This window comes from Geotrypetes seraphini, chromosome 18, assembly GCF_902459505.1.
Source record: "Geotrypetes seraphini chromosome 18, aGeoSer1.1, whole genome shotgun sequence".
Classification (NCBI taxonomy): Eukaryota; Metazoa; Chordata; class Amphibia; order Gymnophiona; family Dermophiidae; genus Geotrypetes; species Geotrypetes seraphini.
In genome coordinates, this window is record NC_047101.1 from 11193437 (window position 1) to 11211252 (window position 17816).

Sequence of the window (17816 nt, forward strand, 5' to 3'; positions counted from 1 at the left end):
AATGACCAAGTTGCACATATCCTGATTAATTTTAAAATCAAAACAAAACCCAGTTCAGTTAAATCAGGAAAAGTGCACAGATAAACCCTGAAAAATGCATCATGCCTGTGTGATGAAAAAATCTCAACAATAAAACCGTCTCATAAAGTTAAACTTGAGTATGTGAGTTTGAAGAGAACAGGTGTGAATCAACTAATTTTCCTACCAAAGTGCGAACCCTTGACCAACATATATTTTTTTAAATTGGAAACAGGTATTTATTTACCTTATGTGTACAGAAAATGTGCAATCTGAATAGTCAGTAATGAAGCTTCAAATATTTTATAGTATTTTTATTCTCATGCTCTTTCTTTAAGAAAATATGCACAAACCATAAGTTATAAACCAATACACTGCATCGTTACCCACAACAGCCTTATGAAACATCTATACATCCACATGACGATTGCCACAGGTGTGAAATACGCGGAGGGAGGGGCAGGAAGTACCGTGTGAATTTATATTATATTTCTTTATCATCTACAGGTAATAAGTACAAAATAAGTGACAAATATTCTCGCAATTAAACTTCATATGCGTTTTGTATGTGTAATATTCAAAATCTGTATTTACAATTAATGCATTTTAACAAACAAACCACTTGTAAAAAACATCTAAGTGTACATATTAACACCTTAAGATTATTCCTTTGTTCCTTTAAAAAGGAACAAAACAAGTACTTTTTAAGACTTGCAAAGCATCTTACTATTCTGAGGCTCACTAGTATGGAATTTTCATTTAAACATCTAAAGAAAAAACAATGTTTAGGGTGCAAAAGTTCTCAGCCCAACTAACCAACATCTTAAATTCCGAACGTGATTTTGCCACTGTAGCTGAAAAGAGTGTTATATCATTAAGTGCCAATTTGCGAAACAAAATTCTATGTTTTATGACATTGTTTCAGATCATTGATTGAACCATATCCAGTCATCCTCTTCTTGGTTGGGCTGAGAACTTTTCAGCACCCCCTTGTAGAATAGTTCAGGATTCAGTATGGAAGGTGTATAATGGCATATAAGAAAAGATCGATTGATAAAAGCATACAGTTATCGATTATGAGAATCATTTGGGGTATAGCTTATGATTTGGGAGTTTAGAAGACATCTCTCTCTTCTTTGTTAATTATTCCTTAGGCTTCCTGGAGGGATACGGCATTTTTTTGAAAGGATAGAGGTAGGAATCTTCAGCTGCTCTAGGAATAGACTATTTCTTTAACCAAAAAATGTAAAAATCATGCACTTTGAAAAATGTATTCAACTGCCAAGCACACCATCTGGCGCAATCTACCAAATGGCATATAAATACACATATTTTTTACTAAGTGGTTGACCCTTGATTTTTTAAAAATACTTTCTTTTCTAATAGTCAACCTTCTACCACATAATCATGCACCAAAAATTACATGTTTTTTTCAGTGGTAAACATTAACCAACCTCATCCCAAAGCCAGTCCCCTATCCATTGCCACCAATGTTTCAAAGCTTTCCCTCCTCTCAATCTCTAGAAAGTGGACACAAGAATCTCCTGTGCAAATTCAAGTAAAACACATACAACCCGCATAATCCAGAGGGGAAAAAAAATTGCAACTCATCCATTAGATTGTGGTGTCTTTTGCAAAGTATTTCTGGTCCATGTTGAGTCCACGAAGCGCCCCTTTGTCTATAGTCTATCAACTGTTATACTGACAGGCGTTTAGACTAGACCCAGGACTTTGTAAACTGCTGTATCCAAAAGTTGAGTGCTGCTTAGATTTCAGTCTAAGACTAGCCAGGCTGGAGGTACAAGTGTCCCTGTAAACACTGTATGGAGAGCCAGGTGGTCCATAAGGACAAGTAGCTGAAGACATAGCTGAGTTCAGTGAAGAACTACTAATATTATTAAGGTTGTTGATGTTGTTTAAACTTGAATTTGGCATCCCCGGGACAGCAGAATGACCCATTGTGGAAGGCATCGTCATTGAAGAGATATTACTTGGGGCAGAGAACATAGACTGGGAAGAGAGTGGACTCATTGAGTTGAAGAAGGTGAAACCTTTAGTAGATAACGGTGCTGGCGTCAAACTCTTGGTGGCCCAGTTGTTGTAATTATAGCTGGCATACATGTCCTCATAAGGCTGCATCAAGCCGCTGAACTGAGGAACATAGCCATTTTTGCACAGGTCCATCTGCTGGTTGCGTTCCCTCTTTCTCCATTTGGCTCTGCGGTTCTTGAACCATACCTAGAAGGTTAAGGTCACAGGAATCAAGATCAACCAGCCAACCTCAGCTTTTCAACCTAAACAAAAGCAAACAAACATAACCCTCCAAAAGCCCACCACATACACACAAACAAATTCAGATCAATCAAAATAGTAATCAATTTAAAAAACTTGGAGCTCAGGTAACTAAAAACAAACAAGAGCAAAACATAGTTAAAAATAATGACATACAGAATTGCACAAACACCAGGTGTTGAAGAGCTCTGAATTCAAAATACAGACACACAACTCTTAAGATACAAGACACATAATTCAACTGTGGTCACTTTTACTTCAAGTTTCCTTGGATTGTCAAGGCTTTTTTTTTTTTTTTCCAAGATCCACATTCATTTAGAAATTCCTTCTATATTATCTATACTATAAAATCCTAGAGGGTTTTTTTTTTTTTTTTTTAAAGTATCTTCTGTGCTTTTCATAAGAGACAGCCACAAAATGGCTTAAACTTCTATACATGATTTTATGCATAAATGAATTTGTTTAGCTTTCTTTCTAAAGATGCAGACAAGCTCCTCCTTTTGTCTCTGACTCCCAAAGTAGAATGTTTTGCAAGATCCATTTTCTTTTCACCAGTCTGACCATCGTTGTCCCCATTCCAGAGCTTGGCTTTTATTTATTCCCACAAGTCTTGCAGTTTCTAATTTGCACACATCATTGCTTGGTCAGGGTACTAAGACTTTTATTCTTCCTAATCAGCCTCTTGCCCACAGACTAGGTCTTCTTCCTAATATTAATACCATATAATAAATGTAACATCCCTCTTCCAACACTTTAAAAAAAAGTATTATTTTTTCCCCAGAATGGCTTCTGCTTTCCTATTTTTTATGCACTGTTCAAAAGGTTTCACAAAAATAACCTGCGCTAGAACGGGGAAAGGAATCCTTTGGGTCATGACGCTGGCTGGGCTAGTTTCGACCACAGCCATGTAAAAATTCCACTAAACTGGTAAATAATTCAGCCACATAGATCCCCAACAAGGAAGTTAATTAACATTAAACTGTATTACGCAAATGCAGAATGCATTAAGGCATTTTTCCTATCGATAGAAAGGTGATCTGTTCAAGCAGACAGCAGACATGTGCGGCTTTTCTCTGCTGAAAGCAAGAGACAACCCAACTACTATGAAAAATGTTTCACATAATACTAAGGGGACACCAAAACGTTTCACTCCCTCCTCGGAAAATGCTTTTAGACAGGGATTTCCTGAAAATGAAGCTAATGGTTTCAATTAAGAAGGTTGGACATTTTATACGGCAACTAATTAAGAAGTCTGCGATTTCCACACTGCACTACCTGCCCTGTTCTGAAGCGTTATACCCCCACTGGATTTGGTTAATTCTGGTGATTAGTTTTGCACATCTGCTCTCCAAGCGGATTAATAACAGCATTGGGCCTGATTCACCAAGGTTATTCTCTAAAAAAAAAGCCTAATTCCCCTTTTAATTTTTCTGCTTATATGACTAAACTAAAAATCTTCTCCATAAACGTATATTTTAAATCTCAGAAATATATTCCATCTGTTATTTGCAAATTTAAAGAAATCTAAATTGTTAGAAAGCTATTTATATGTATTTCATACATCTAAATCAAATGTGTTTGTGTGCCTATTTTAATTTTTCTCTGTGCATGAGAGAAATCTGAGCAATAATTTTTCTCACAAATTATTTTACTTAGAATATGAGAGGTGTGATATTTTATGGATCTGCAGCAGTGGACTGATACGTGCAAACAACAGATAAACTGATAAAGATCTTTAAAAGTACGAACTGTAAGAAGAGCACTCATTTAAATTTAACCGAAAGGCTTTTATTTAGCAGAGCATTCAACATTCAAAAACTTTCTTGTTTGTAATTCCACTTTGGAACACTAATGCATATGATCTACGAATATCAACACATTAAATATTTCTGACATACGGATTATTACCAAAAAGGTTTTTGAATTATCCTCAATTGACATGTCTCCTTCGATAATTATCCTCAAACCTTCCTCACTTCTGAATCTACATAAAGGTCTACTTGATATCTTCATTACTCTAGTGCAAAAACATATTTTATCAAATTGGAAATCTTCTCAAGTACTCAACATTCATTTTTGGTAGCAAACACTTCTTCAAGGTCACAAATTAGAATCTTTCATTTCTCTGCAATCTGGATCTGCAATGAAAAATCATCTAATATGGTCTTTACTAGGAAATTATCTTCATAATCCCATCCAATAACTATGAGAAGGTGCTGAAAAGTTCTCAGCCAAACCAAGAAGAGAATGATGTGGATACATCTGAAACAATGTCAAAACATAGAATTTTGTTTTTCCTATAATGGCAAAATAACACTCAGAATTTAGGAAGCTGGTTGATTGGGCTGAGAACTTTTCAGCACCCCTCGTACATAATCTCACATAAATCTTGTACCTATAAACTTTTGCTATTCACATCATATTATATAGTTGTACTACAAAACATTTGAGGACTTGGTTCACTTTGTATCTTATACCTTTACTGTTATATTTTCATATAAAATTTTGCAATCAAATTTCTTGAAAAAACTTTTGTATCCCTATATATTTACTGTTATACCATTTGATATGTATTGCATTAACTTCACAGAAAATAAAATGAACATAAAACGTGAATTAAGCTCAAACTGTTATTCTTGAGCTGAGCTTTAAATTTCGAAACCTTCTTATGAATCGGAATTTAAACAGTGAAAGACTTCCCCCATTTTTCCTAAGAGTTAAATGTTAGGGTACCAGGATTATTGAGGAACAGACCCCTGTTCTGAACCTTAAATCATGTAGAACATCACTAAAATCGAAATGAAGATCAAAGTGCTATGGAGAGCTCTAAAAATAATAATTTAAAACATTTACTTGCACAAGGGGGTGCTGAAAAGTCCTCAGCCCAACCAAGAAGAGAATGAAGAGGATATGGTTCAATCAATGATCTGAAACAATGTCAAAACATAAAATTTTGTTTCTGCAAATTGGCACTTAATGAAATAAGATAACACTTTTTACAGCTACAGTGGCAAAAATAATGCTCAGATTTTAGGAAGTTGGTTGGTTGGGCTGAGAACTTTTCAGCACCCCCTGGTATGTAATACAAGTGAGTTAAGTATAGGACAATCAAGCCACTGTGACATCACTGATGAGGTTGGCTCTTATTGGTGGAATGAGGCATTATGGCATCACAATCTCAGCTCTGGTTACCAGAGACAGAAACTCTTCACCCTACCAGGGGATGCTGGAAAGTTCTCAGCCCAACCAAGAAGAGAATGAGGTGAATATAGTTCAATTAATGATGTGAAACAATGTCAAAACAGAGAATTTCAGTTCTGCAAATTGGCACTTAAATGAAATAAGATAACAATCTTTTCAGCTACAGTGGCAAAAATAATGCTCAGATTTTAGGAAGTTGGTTGGTTGGGATGAGAACTTTTCAGCACCCCTTTGTATACTGGCTGTTTACTTTTTATCCTGATATCCTCTCTGGTAGTTTTAAGGAATATTCTATCAAAATATCATAATCATCAAACATATACCTCGTAGGTCAAGTTTGGATATTTATAAAAATAAACATGCATACACTGTATCTACATCTATAAATATGTATGCATGAAAAATATGTACTCAAATGCAGAATATTTTATGCATTTAGTTAAAATCTGCTAGTTTCAGTTGAATTCTATTTTTTTTTTGTAAGGCCCTTCTCATTCATTTACTTTACCCCTCTTTCGAAACATGCACACTGGTTGCCCATATCCCACGGCATCTCCTTTACAATCTTCCTTCTCGTCTTCAAAACAAACAAGAACACACACCAGCTTTCGTCGACAGACTATTGATCCCCCCCACAATCTCGCGCCCACTACGATCTTCTCAGCAAACTCTCCTTTCAGTTCCTTCACTTCGCCATATATTCTATGACACAACCCGCAAGACAATTTTTCCCGACACTATAGAATGAAACATCTTTATCGATATATAAGACAAATCTAAAGACTTTTCTGTTTAAGGATGCCTTTACCTCTTAAGGAGTTCCCTTCCCTTGGCAATGCAGTACATGACTCTTCCCCCTTCCCAATGTGTCAGGCCTCTGTACTATTCTTTTTTCTCCTTTTTTTAATATTGTTATTTTTCCCTATTCTCCTTTTTGTCTCCCGTCTTTATGTTCTTGTAATGGACTATTTCAGTATCATGTATTGTTTTTACTTTCCCCCCCTTTACTTTTAACCTTGTTTTTTTTAAATTGTAAACTGCTTAGATGCAATAATAGGCGGGACATCACATATTTAGTAAACCTGAAACTTGAAAAGTAAAAGCAAGCCTAGTCTTTATTAAATGAAACCAGTGAACTCTCTTCTGTTCAGCTTTCCAGTTACTGCATGAGCTGGAAATGTAAGAACCAAATCAACGCAGTTTCACTCTTTTGGGGTTCTTGGGTGCACATCTTAGTCAGCTTGAATTTGATTTCTTAGATTGTATTGAAATGGTTAAATACCAGCAGCAAACAAATGGTGCTGAGTATTGAAAGGAGAAGAAGGCAGCTTATTAGCCTTGCGTATACTGTATTCTATTTAATGGATAATGAATTTTGTTTAATGGGCAACAAATTCTGTCTCTGTGAGCATGGTAGGCTGGCATTCTCTAACAGGCATTTCCCCTGACCGTATCGCCTCATGTAAGCTCATGCCCAATGGTATTTTAAAATATAGCTCTGATTTGCTTTCATTTTATATATCCCGAGGCTCCGTGTTCCCAATAGGACATTAAATGGAAGTTTTGTAATTTTGTTTCAGATTATCGGTTCACTCTATGCCCTCGTAAAGTTGGAGGCGAAGTCAACCAGCAAAAATACAGAGGAACGCCAATGATTTATTGTTATTTGGTTGAGAAGCTCACCCAGGCTGATTCCAGTTATAGAAATGTGTTCTAATTCTCTAACCATGAAATGATAAGACGCATTTTAGACCCTGGAAGACAAAATATTCCCTGTGCCCTGATCGAAATGAAAAAAATTGGATACTAAGGGCTCCTTGTACAAAACTGCGCTAGCGGTTTTAGCACACGCTAGATGCTAACGCCAGCATTGAGCTGGCGTTAGTTCTAGCCACGTAGCGCGGGTTTATTGTGCGCTAAAATTCTGTGTGTGCTAAAAACGCTCTCGCAGCTTAGTAAAAGGAGCCCTAAGACTTGAAAGAATTCAACTCCCCCTTATCTGAAAATAATCTAAACTAATTTGTGTCTAAAATGCTTCTAATGCATTCCCAAAATAAGGCCTAGTCTTCCAAACACCATTGACTTCAAATATTTTTGGATAAAAAATACAATTACAGCAATTTCAACATAAGTTTCATTTGATGCTTTGCTCTCACAGCTGAATCTTAGCGGTTGTCGTCTCCCAGCCCTTTTCTGCCCTTCCTTTCACAAATCTTTCCTGTTTTCAATTGTATAATATGTATTTTCAGCCGATCTGCTCTCCCAAATACCAAGAAAAATTAAGGGCAAAAAGTCCTAGCCTCTTTACAGTAATCAAAGGAGCAGTGCTATGCTATTTGCTTTATATTCTGGAATATTTATGATTGCACTAGGAGCTTTGCTACTGTGGTTATTGCATGCTAATCATGATAAGCTTTTATTTAGTCACAATTATTGCCATCACCTGTAGTTATCATGAAGCAAAATGAGCTTAAGGTTGACAAAACCTCTTTAAGGAAAGGTTGAATCACTTATTTGATTTAATATTTGTTGATGTTTTCATTTGGCCAGCAGCGATCTCGCTGCTTGTACTCTTGACTTACTCTCACTCTTGCTTCAGTCAGGTTGGTCCAGACGGCTATCTCCTCTCTCATGCTCATGTCCGGATAGCGGTTTCTTTGGAAGGTGCCTTCCAGCTCCTGCAGTTGCTGGCTGGTGAAGTGAGTCCTCTGCCTCCTTTGCTTCTTTTTCTTGGAAGGGTCTTCCGCGTTTCCATCTTTGCTTTTCTGGTCCCCGCTTCTGTCTTTCTCTGCAAAACAGCCAGAGACAAAGCGAAAGCACTGATGAGTGGTGTCTCCCAAATGCTCCCATCCCTGCCGGAGTTTTCTGGGGATAGGAGCAGGGGACTTCCAAGCCGATGGGGCTGTAAAAAAGCATCTCAGAACCGCACATCACATTAAAAGGTAGACTCTGGCTATGGAAAACAAGGAAACAAGATTTTATTTTAATGGGAAAGGTCCTTCTTCTGTAAACATCTCTCCTATGTCTGGTTTTAAAGCACTACCTATATTAACTCGAGAGAAAAGACAAGCAATAACCTTAAAAAACGAGAATGCCACGTGATTGCACAATTTACATGTATAACACTGAATATGATTTGGGGATGTTAAATGCATATTGTGACTTTGAGATCTGATTCAATTGCTTTTGCTCTGTACTAAGTTGTTCTTCATTTTTAATTTCACGTATAACTGTCTCTTGGCTTAACTGATGCAGAGTGTCATCGGAATAAATAAATCACTGAATGTGCATAAAAGTTAAGGAATAATTTTCCCCTTGCAAAATCATTAATGCTGCTCTCCTATGTTCAAACCTATTGTTTGACTATGCAAAACTAACAAATGCTCCCCTATAAAAATTAAGCTGCAATTTTGTTAGATTGATATGACATATTTAGCAAAATCAACAGATTTAAATGGATGGTTTAGTTTAATTTTTTTTAAAATTTTTGACTTTACAAAAACACTAACTTTTAAAATAAGTTGTTTTAATATGGAATTTATAGCATTTACAGGGATTTGGACTAATGTTTTCAGATGTATCCTCTCAAGAGTGAATCAAAAGATTATGTTTAAAAATTGTAAAGAAATCCGCAGACGATGCACACTGCAGGAGTTAAGCATATTACAAGAAGCTTCTATACAGAGGAAATTTAAATAACTTTTTATTTAATAAATATAGTTTGGATTAAAAAGAATAACTCTCCCACAAAGTAAAATATAATAGATGACATAAAATTGACTCTGAATATTGGACAAAATGCATCCATCTAAAACGAGGATGAGGACAGTCTCCAAAATCCCTCCTCATAGCTTTTATCTTTAGACTCAGAATAACATACGCTGTGAAACACAGATCTTAATGTGAATCAGTCTATGAATTATTTCTTAAATGTAATGACTAACCCTACAGAGAACTGTATTTGCAAATGCAGATGATAGACTTTGGGTTTGGTCTACTTAAACAGCAGAATGAGGGCAACTACAAGGAAAAAAAGTATTTTAAGCATTATGCTAATACCTGGTCTTTTAAGCATTATGCTAATACCTAGGAGGGCCGCTGAAATGTTCTCAGCCCAACTAATAAAGTTGGGGCTATCTCCATGGAGGACTGTACACTTAGTCCAGCGATTTTCCTCTTTTTTCATTCTGTATTTTTCCGTCAGAATGAAAAAAGTGGAAAATCACTGGACTAATGAGTGTATAACCCTCGATGGAGGCTGCCCCAACTTCGTTGGCTGGGCTGAGATCTTTTCAGTAGCTCCTCGTATTTTTCTCATAATCTTTGCTCCAAAATAAGTCACACCAAAAGTATTGCTTATAATTTTTTCAGGCAGTAAAATAATGAAGTGTTTAAACTTCCCAGAAACCCTTGACTCCTCTTTTTTTCCCCCTGCTTTTCTCCTATATCTTTTTATAAAAGTAAGAAACAAAATAAAACCAGCTGAGAAATATGGAATCGGAAAGGATTTTTCATGCACTAGCCATATTATTTCAAGGAGCCTGCTCTGGGTTGCTTTTATTCGCAGGCTTAAGAGCATTGGGACGATGGTCCTCGTGGCAAGTTGCAACCCTAAACAACAAAGTGGTTATTGCATCAGGGCTTCAAAACATCACTGTGAGGCCAACATCGTGAAGGCTTTGGTCTTGCTCGCAACAAGATATGAGAACAGTACAGAGGGCTCAAGCAGAAACCATGGACAAAGTGGGCTGTTTGCTTTGAGTTGAATTTAGAAATATTATTATATGCAGATGTAGCAAGAGGAGAATCTCTTAGTAGGCAGACTGGAAGGCCACTGTGGCCTTTAGCTACCCTCATGTTGCGATGCTGAAACTATAAACTGTATATAGATAGATAGATAGATATAAACATAGGTCCCTATGACTCCTGCTAAGAAACAAATATTGTACCAACGCAGTTGCATGCTTCTTATTTAGGAAGAGGAGCTTTTGGGAAAGTCGTTATTTAATGCACGCTCATCCCTAATTCTAGTAAAAATAATGTTTTGCATGTAACCGCCAGGATATTACAAAATACTGTATATGTGTTCAACAGTATGCATGATATTTTTTTGTATTACACATAAAATATAAGGGACCTTGTTTCTTCAAAGGTGATAACCACATAACAATTCAAGGTGATTATTTTTTGAATTATTTTTTTGTAGACATGAACAGTGAAGCTTGGTATTCGAAGGAGAGCTAGCAATGAGGATTCACAAAGCTTGGAAAAATCTTTTTTTTTTTTTTTTTGCAGGGAGAATTAGGTAGGGAATTCCATTAACCTCCACAGTATGAAAACTTGTCTGTAATCTTGTTTTAAAAACACGTGAAACCAGTTGAAGGATTTGGCCTTTTTAACCTTCTTGGCAAACAAACATGTTTGCTATAATGCTACGTATTGAAAGTTACTTGGCTAGTTTTGGCGATATCCCTCTGCTGTAAAATTATTTAATAACATTCAAATGTCTTTGGAATGGCAAACATTTTTATGTGTTATTCCTTAAAAGAGTCGTTTGCCTTTGAATCTGTAAGTGGGTTCTTCCTTAATTGAAAACTAGGGAACCGCACATTTTCCCACACCGATTGGCCACATGAAAGACCTGTTTCAAAATATGCATGTCCCCTTCCATGACAAAAATTAGCTATTGTTTCTTTTTCTATTAGCTGGTGCAGGTTCAATTTTTCAACGTAAACATAGAAGTAATACTCGAAGACCTGCAGGGTAAGAGAATCGCCCACCCCAGTCTGTATCTGAGAAACCAAAGCTGAAAACAAGACCCTAGAGCCAAACATGCAAAGCCTGCGGTAGAGACTGGCTCTCAGGTATTACACGGCTATACATAGGCAAGAGCTCAGTGAGCCGGGCCTGGATGTATTATCTGGAGCCCCGGAGCTCCATCACCTCTCCTCTGATTTGGACTCGATTAGAACACAGCTGACACTCGTAAAAGCAGTACAAGTTTCTAAGGTGCATTTTGCGCTAGTCCAGATTCACTTTGCATTATGGCTCATTTCATGCCTTTGTTTATTTCGTTTTTTACCTGCGACTTCGGCATCAGATGACTCGCTGGCCGAATTCTCAGTGGGGTCTCTCGATTCTGAAGATCTCTGCAAATGGAAGCTGGAAGCCATGTCATGGGAAGCCTGGGGTCTCAGATTGTCGGGCAAGCGCTCCAAATTCATTCCGCCTTTAAAAGAAGCCATGAGCATAAGGAAGACAGCTTTAGTCCAGGCTTATTCCACAGAATAGGGCAAAAGAAAGAGAATATCCACTGGGTGGTTTAAACGTTGCTGAAAGAGAGGCCTATACAGAATCTTTCACAGATCTCTAGTTTGTAGTCTTCTTAAATAATACTGAGGCTCCAAGGTCCAAAGATAAACAGCTCCTTTGTACAGACATGGAAGCTGCTAGTTCGATAGTTTTTAGCTAAAGAAATTAAAGTGACCTGCTTTCGTTCAAATGCCTGTAGTTAATCTTAACTCCGCCCACTTAAGGTTTAAATCCTCCCAGCCTTGGTAATAAATCCTTCCATCCCTGCAGCAGCCCGGCCTTAACTAGCCCTGCCTTCAAACTCCCCATAGAGGGGCACTAGTGGCCAAGCAGAACTTTCTTAAAGCAACAAAATCCAGCTTCTTTTTCTCAAAAAGGTTTTAAAGACTATTGCAGGAGTTTAAAAAGTCCTCGGATAAGTAAGACTGTAAGTTGTTTTTTTTTTTTGTTTTGTTTTTAACTTAGCGCTATACTTTTAGGGTCCCTACAAACAGCGATGGTTTCTCTTATCATTTTCACCCTGCGCCTATCAGATGCCTCCCCCCCCCTCCCGACTCCACTTCAGGCTTGATCTTTGCCAGACTCCAGGCCTTAATTCACACAACATTAATTGCCTTGGCTTAGAACTCTGCTAAGATCTGAAATGATTTGCAGGCACCCAAGATTTTAGCAAATCTATGCTATTTCTTTCTTAGTTGAAAAGCTATAAGTTTAATAGGAGGTGCTGTTGAAAAGTTCTCAGCCCAACGAAGACGAGAATGGCATGGAGCCACGACACCTACAAGTTATTCCACACTTTTTGTTTCAATGAGGCAAATGTTTCTAGTAAATGGGCACAGGTATAGGGAAACCAAGCCATTGTGACATCACCGATGAGGTTGGCACTTAGGCATTGGTGGAATGAGGCATTATGACATCACAATAGGAGGGGCAGCTGAAAGGTTCTCAGCCCAACCAAGAAGAGCATGATGTGAAGCCATGACACTTACAAGTTATTCCACACTTTTCTTGACACTTTTCTTTTCAATGATATGAAATGAAATAAAAGTGTCAAGAAAAGTGTGAAATAACTTGTAAGTGTCATGGCTTCACATCATTCTCTTCTTGGTTGGGCTGAGAACTTTTCAGCAGCCCCTCATATATAGTTGAATAATTTTACTTAGAGCTAATACTTGAGTTACTCATTTTTTAATGTTCCTGAGCTTAAGCCATTGCCAGAAAATGAGAGACTACCTTTGGCATATAGGATCTCCTCGGTAATGGATAAGGAGAAATAGCAGTTTAAGGGCTTAAGAGCCAGATGCTCTAAAATCGCCGTTAAAAGCTTGTGGGTCACTGTGGTGCCGGTAAATTATCCGATTTGAAAATGGCAATTGAGGTTCAAACAACATCTAATACATAAGAGTTTCGTGCCGGTTCAACACCGACTTTGAAACGCAGCCTCCAGCCTCTCTCCCCAGTTCCTTGTGCCGGATTCTGTCCCCAATGATGCAACTTCCTTTTTCAGCCTGGACGGACCGTGGCACAAGGAACATGGTGAGGAAGCCAGCAGGCAGCGTTTCACCATTTCCCTGTGACAAAAAACGTGAGCGCAGATGAAGGGGGAGGACATTCCAGGCCAGGAAGACCCTAGGACTGTTTTTTGTTTGTTTGTTTTAGTAGAATGGGGGATTGGTTGCAAAGACGTGCCAGGTGAGGATTGAAGGGAAAGGACATATAGGGCCAGAAACATGGGGGAACTAGTGGGCAATGGTCTGGAGGGATAGAAAAAGACAATAGTTGTTCATGGGGTACTTGAAGGGAAGACGGAAAGAGAAAGGCAGAGATAGTGGACCTGGGGGTGGTGTAGAGGGAGATGTATAGAATAGGAGGATAGGATAGTTGGAAAGGGAGAGATATGGCATGTTTGGCAGGTGGGAAGGCAAGGAAGAACAGAAGTTGCACAGGCTGGGAGGGGGTTGGGAAGGACAGATGCTTGGGCTGGGGGGAGACGGGAGAACAGATGTTGCACAGGCAGGGAGGAGATTGGGAAGGACAGATGATGCATAGATGGGGTGCTGGGAAGTGAGGGAAAGAGGAGTACTGCCAGTGGGGGAGGGAAGAGAAAATGAAAATTGTTGTACAAGGTGCATGGAGTGGGAGGGAAAGAGAGATGGTATACATGGGGAAAGGAAGAAGAGGGAGAATTGTTAGACATGATAGTGGTGGAGAGGAGGAAAAGAAAAATAGTACACTGGGAGGGAGGACAAATGACTCAAAGAAGTGAGAGATGTCAGATTCTAGAGAAGGGTGATGGAAGGACAGAGTTGTCAGACCACTGGAAGGGGAAAGAAAGATGCCAGACCAGAGAAAGGAAGGAGAGAAGAAAGAAATACTAGACTGCGGGAAGGAGAGGAGAGAGATGTTAGACCATGGGAAGAGGGAGGGGAAGGAGAGAGATGTTAGACCATGGGAAGAGGGAGGGAAGGAGAGAGATGCCAGAACATATGAGGGTGTAAGGGGGAAGACTGATGTCAGATCACTGGAGAGAGAGGGAGAAGATGGTGCAAAGGGATGGAATGGAAGGGGGAAGAGAAAGGGAGGAGATGGTGCATAGTAATGGGTGTGGCAGGGAAGAGAGATAGAAGAAATGATTCTTATGGGACAGATGGGAATAGGGGAGAAAAAAAGAGAGAGAAGATGATACACATGGATAGATGGGAAGGGAAGACACGGAAAAGTAGATTTTGAGAAGAAAGCAGAAAAATGTAAGAAAGTTGAATGTTAAAAGTTAACGCCAAAGATGAATAAAGGTAGGGAATATGATTTTATTTTCAATTTACTGATTGAAACGTGTCAGTTTTGAAAATTTATATTTGCTGTCTATATTTTGCACTGTTCAGGAAGAAATAAATTACATGCATTATAACACCTGAGAAATAGAAAGAAGAGTTTGACATCTTAGGGTTTCGTTTGTGTATATTAGTACTTTTAGTTTGTGGTCCTGTGTTTGCATAGAGGTTATTATCTGTGTGACCTAGGCCAGGTGTTCTGGTAGGAATGAATGTTGAAAAGCATACAGTGTGCATTGTGTAGTTTAATTTTGTGGTTAACCATTATGTGTGTTAATAAGATTATATTATGTGTGTATATATGAAAAACTGAATGGAAAAAAATGGTATTACAATTAATACTATCATTATTATGGGGGTGGAGGTCAGGGGTGGGTCTTGGGTGGAGTCTGGGCAGAGATTTTGGGCCCCCCCCCAACAAAAAAGCATTCCGCTGCCTATGAGTTACCTATATATCCGGCAATTAATACAATCATCTTCTTCTGGCTACTCTTTTCCTGTTGAATCTTACTTGCCCTCAATATACTTCTGCACAGCGTTTAATTTCTGTGAGATAGTAGACAAGCCAAACATCCACTACAATGTTATACTCTTCAGAGGTTTACGAGTCTTCGGGTTATAAGTTCCATTCTCAGATTACTGTATTGCTTTGTATAAGTGCATTTTACTGTATCTGCTCTGACAAATTATTTTAAGAAGATGTTTACTAATATTTGAAATATGCTTCTTTTCTGAAAGACTTGGAGGGTTGATACTATAATGGTCCTGTTTGTTAATGTCTTTAAAACCCAAAATGAAAGTAATCCTTTGGAAAACAGGGCTCGTAATAAGAAATAGTCACTTCCTTCTTCACCGTGAACTCAGTTCGACCTTCCTAGGAAGTGACAATAAACAGCAGTAGAAAACCTGAAAGTGGATATTAAGTTTGTATGTACTATGAAGTCGTCTTTTTCTGTCTCCTCTCGCACCTAGGTGAGATGGAAAAGTGACAGTGAAAAGAGAATGCTCTAATTATGTGAGTCTCACCTCTAATAATGCAAGACGTTTGACGTTTTTGAAAATTTCTCAGGCTCCAATTTCGTGAACCATTAAAAGGGACGGCCTCTGATTCTCTCTTAAAGAGACCAAACACGTCATTAAAATGACAGCGTCCTTATTCTAAACCATGTAAAGTGCAAGCCAGCCAGAGCTTAGCCATCAAACTAGGGTTTCGGATTCATGAAAGCATTTATTATACCGGTAGGCTGGTGGATGTGAAATATATGGAGGCAAATAGCCACAACAGATCACCTAGGCATAACATGAATATCTCCAATGCACCAAAACTGTACGTTTATGCATACCAAGAAAGAGTGCAAAAACAGACTCTATGAATAACATTGCACATCTATAAAAATAAGTGCATACAGTGGAACCTTCAGGAGCACAGCGGCCTACATCTGGTGCCATGGCACAGGCTCTGTTGCACTGAGGAGACGTAGATTATGTATTTGTATATGAGTGGATCTCAGCACAGTGAGTTCAACTGTACACAAAATGACAAAAGATGAAAGCGTGTCCCCTAAAAAAGTTCAGTTGTCAGTAATAATTTGGGCCAGATTCCATAAACGGTGGCTAATTCAGTAGGTAGTTAATGGTGCCTAGATCAGCTAGGCGTGCAAATCTAAGCGACTAATTGTAGGCATCTTTTATAAAATCAGGGCCAAGGCTTTCCAAGGTAGGGAGAACGAGAGGGCACTCTCTAAAGTTGAAAGGGGATAGATTTCATACAAACGTAAGGAAGTTCTTCTTCACCCAGAGAGTGGTGGAGATCTGGAACGCTCTTCCGGAGTCTGTTGTAGGGGAAAACACCCTCCAGGGTTTCAAGACTAAGCTGGCCAAATTCCTGCTAAACTGGGACGTATGCAGGTGAGGCTGGACTCATTTAGAGCACAGATCTTTGACCTGGGGGCCGCCGTGTGAGCGGACTGCTGGGCAGGATAGACTACTGGTCTGAACAAGCAGCGGCAATTCTTATGTTCAAGGAAAAGGTTTTGTTGTTTACTTGCAATTATATCACTTTTGTTTTCCAGAGATAAATAAAATAAAAAAAAGATTTGTGTATCGGAGTTCAGGGTTTGGCTTGATCTTCATATCGGACCTTCGAAATTTGAACTTCAACTCCACAATACCAACATATCTTCTACGACTGGACCCTTGAGAAAGGCTTGCCAGCCGAAACACGGCCTGTGTTGGGTCCTTTGGTCTTTTATACATTTGATGTGGATATATTCCTGCCATTGTTCGAAGATATTTTGAAGAAATCAAGGAAAGTCAAGAACATTGTGTTTTTCCACAGCTTGTTTTTTCTGGATTGCTCCTTTTTCTGTGGAACAACGGATCGTCTTGTTCTGGGTCTCACATTGGTTGCCTTTCGAAGCGCAAATTCTCTTTAAATTTGGCTGCATTTGCTTTAAAGCTCTTTTTGGCCTGACTCCAAGATTCCTATCCTCCCAATTTAAACTATACAAGTCAAATAAAAATACTCGTAATGTTTGTATGTTTATGTATCCACCTGTAAAAGCTTGTCATTATAAAAGATTTTTAGACCAGACTTTTGTTTACCAGTCAGGGAAAATGAATTCCTGGTTAAGTTCTCTGATTCCTCAAACTCAATCATATCATGCCTTTAGAAAGTTATTGAAAACCTATTTGTTTGATAAGTTTATATCATGATTATTGTCTTAACCTGTATATGTTATGATTCACTGATTGCACAGTCCTTCTTGATTGTTAACTGCCCGGAACTCATGGTTGGGCGGTATACAAGAATAAAGTTATTATTATTTTAATTTTTTCACATGACTGTAAATCTGTTGAACTGATCTGAATTCCAGGCATCTCTACAATGCTGGCTGGTGGCATAGTAAGGGGGGAGGGGGGCAGGGGGTGTGTCAGTCCATCTGGGCAACATCTTGCTAAGGGCACGGCACTCCTCATCCTCTCTGCCCCTTGCTCCTCTCCTTACTCTGCATGTGTGCCTCTTGCCTTCTCTTGTACCTTTTTTACTTCCCCGGCAGGTGACTCGTCAAATGCATGCAGGACAATTGCGTACCGACAGGATATTATTTTGTATTTTTGAGAGTTACGAAGTAACCCTTTTTTTTGAGGGGGTGGGTGGGG

General features: G+C 38.5%; 1 protein-coding gene across 1 annotated transcript; it reads right to left on the reverse strand.

Moving 5' to 3' along the window:
• Window positions 1–1707: 1707 nt before the first annotated feature.
• On the reverse strand, window positions 1708–11943 carry PITX1 (paired like homeodomain 1). Its single transcript, XM_033927686.1, has 3 exons — window positions 11594–11943; window positions 8094–8299; window positions 1708–2256 (listed from the first exon to the last, which is right to left on the reverse strand). Exons 1-3 carry the CDS (start codon window positions 11760–11762, stop codon window positions 1708–1710), a joined length of 924 nt encoding a protein of 307 aa, XP_033783577.1. The 5' UTR covers window positions 11763–11943.
• Between the last annotated feature and the right edge of the window lie 5873 nt (window positions 11944–17816).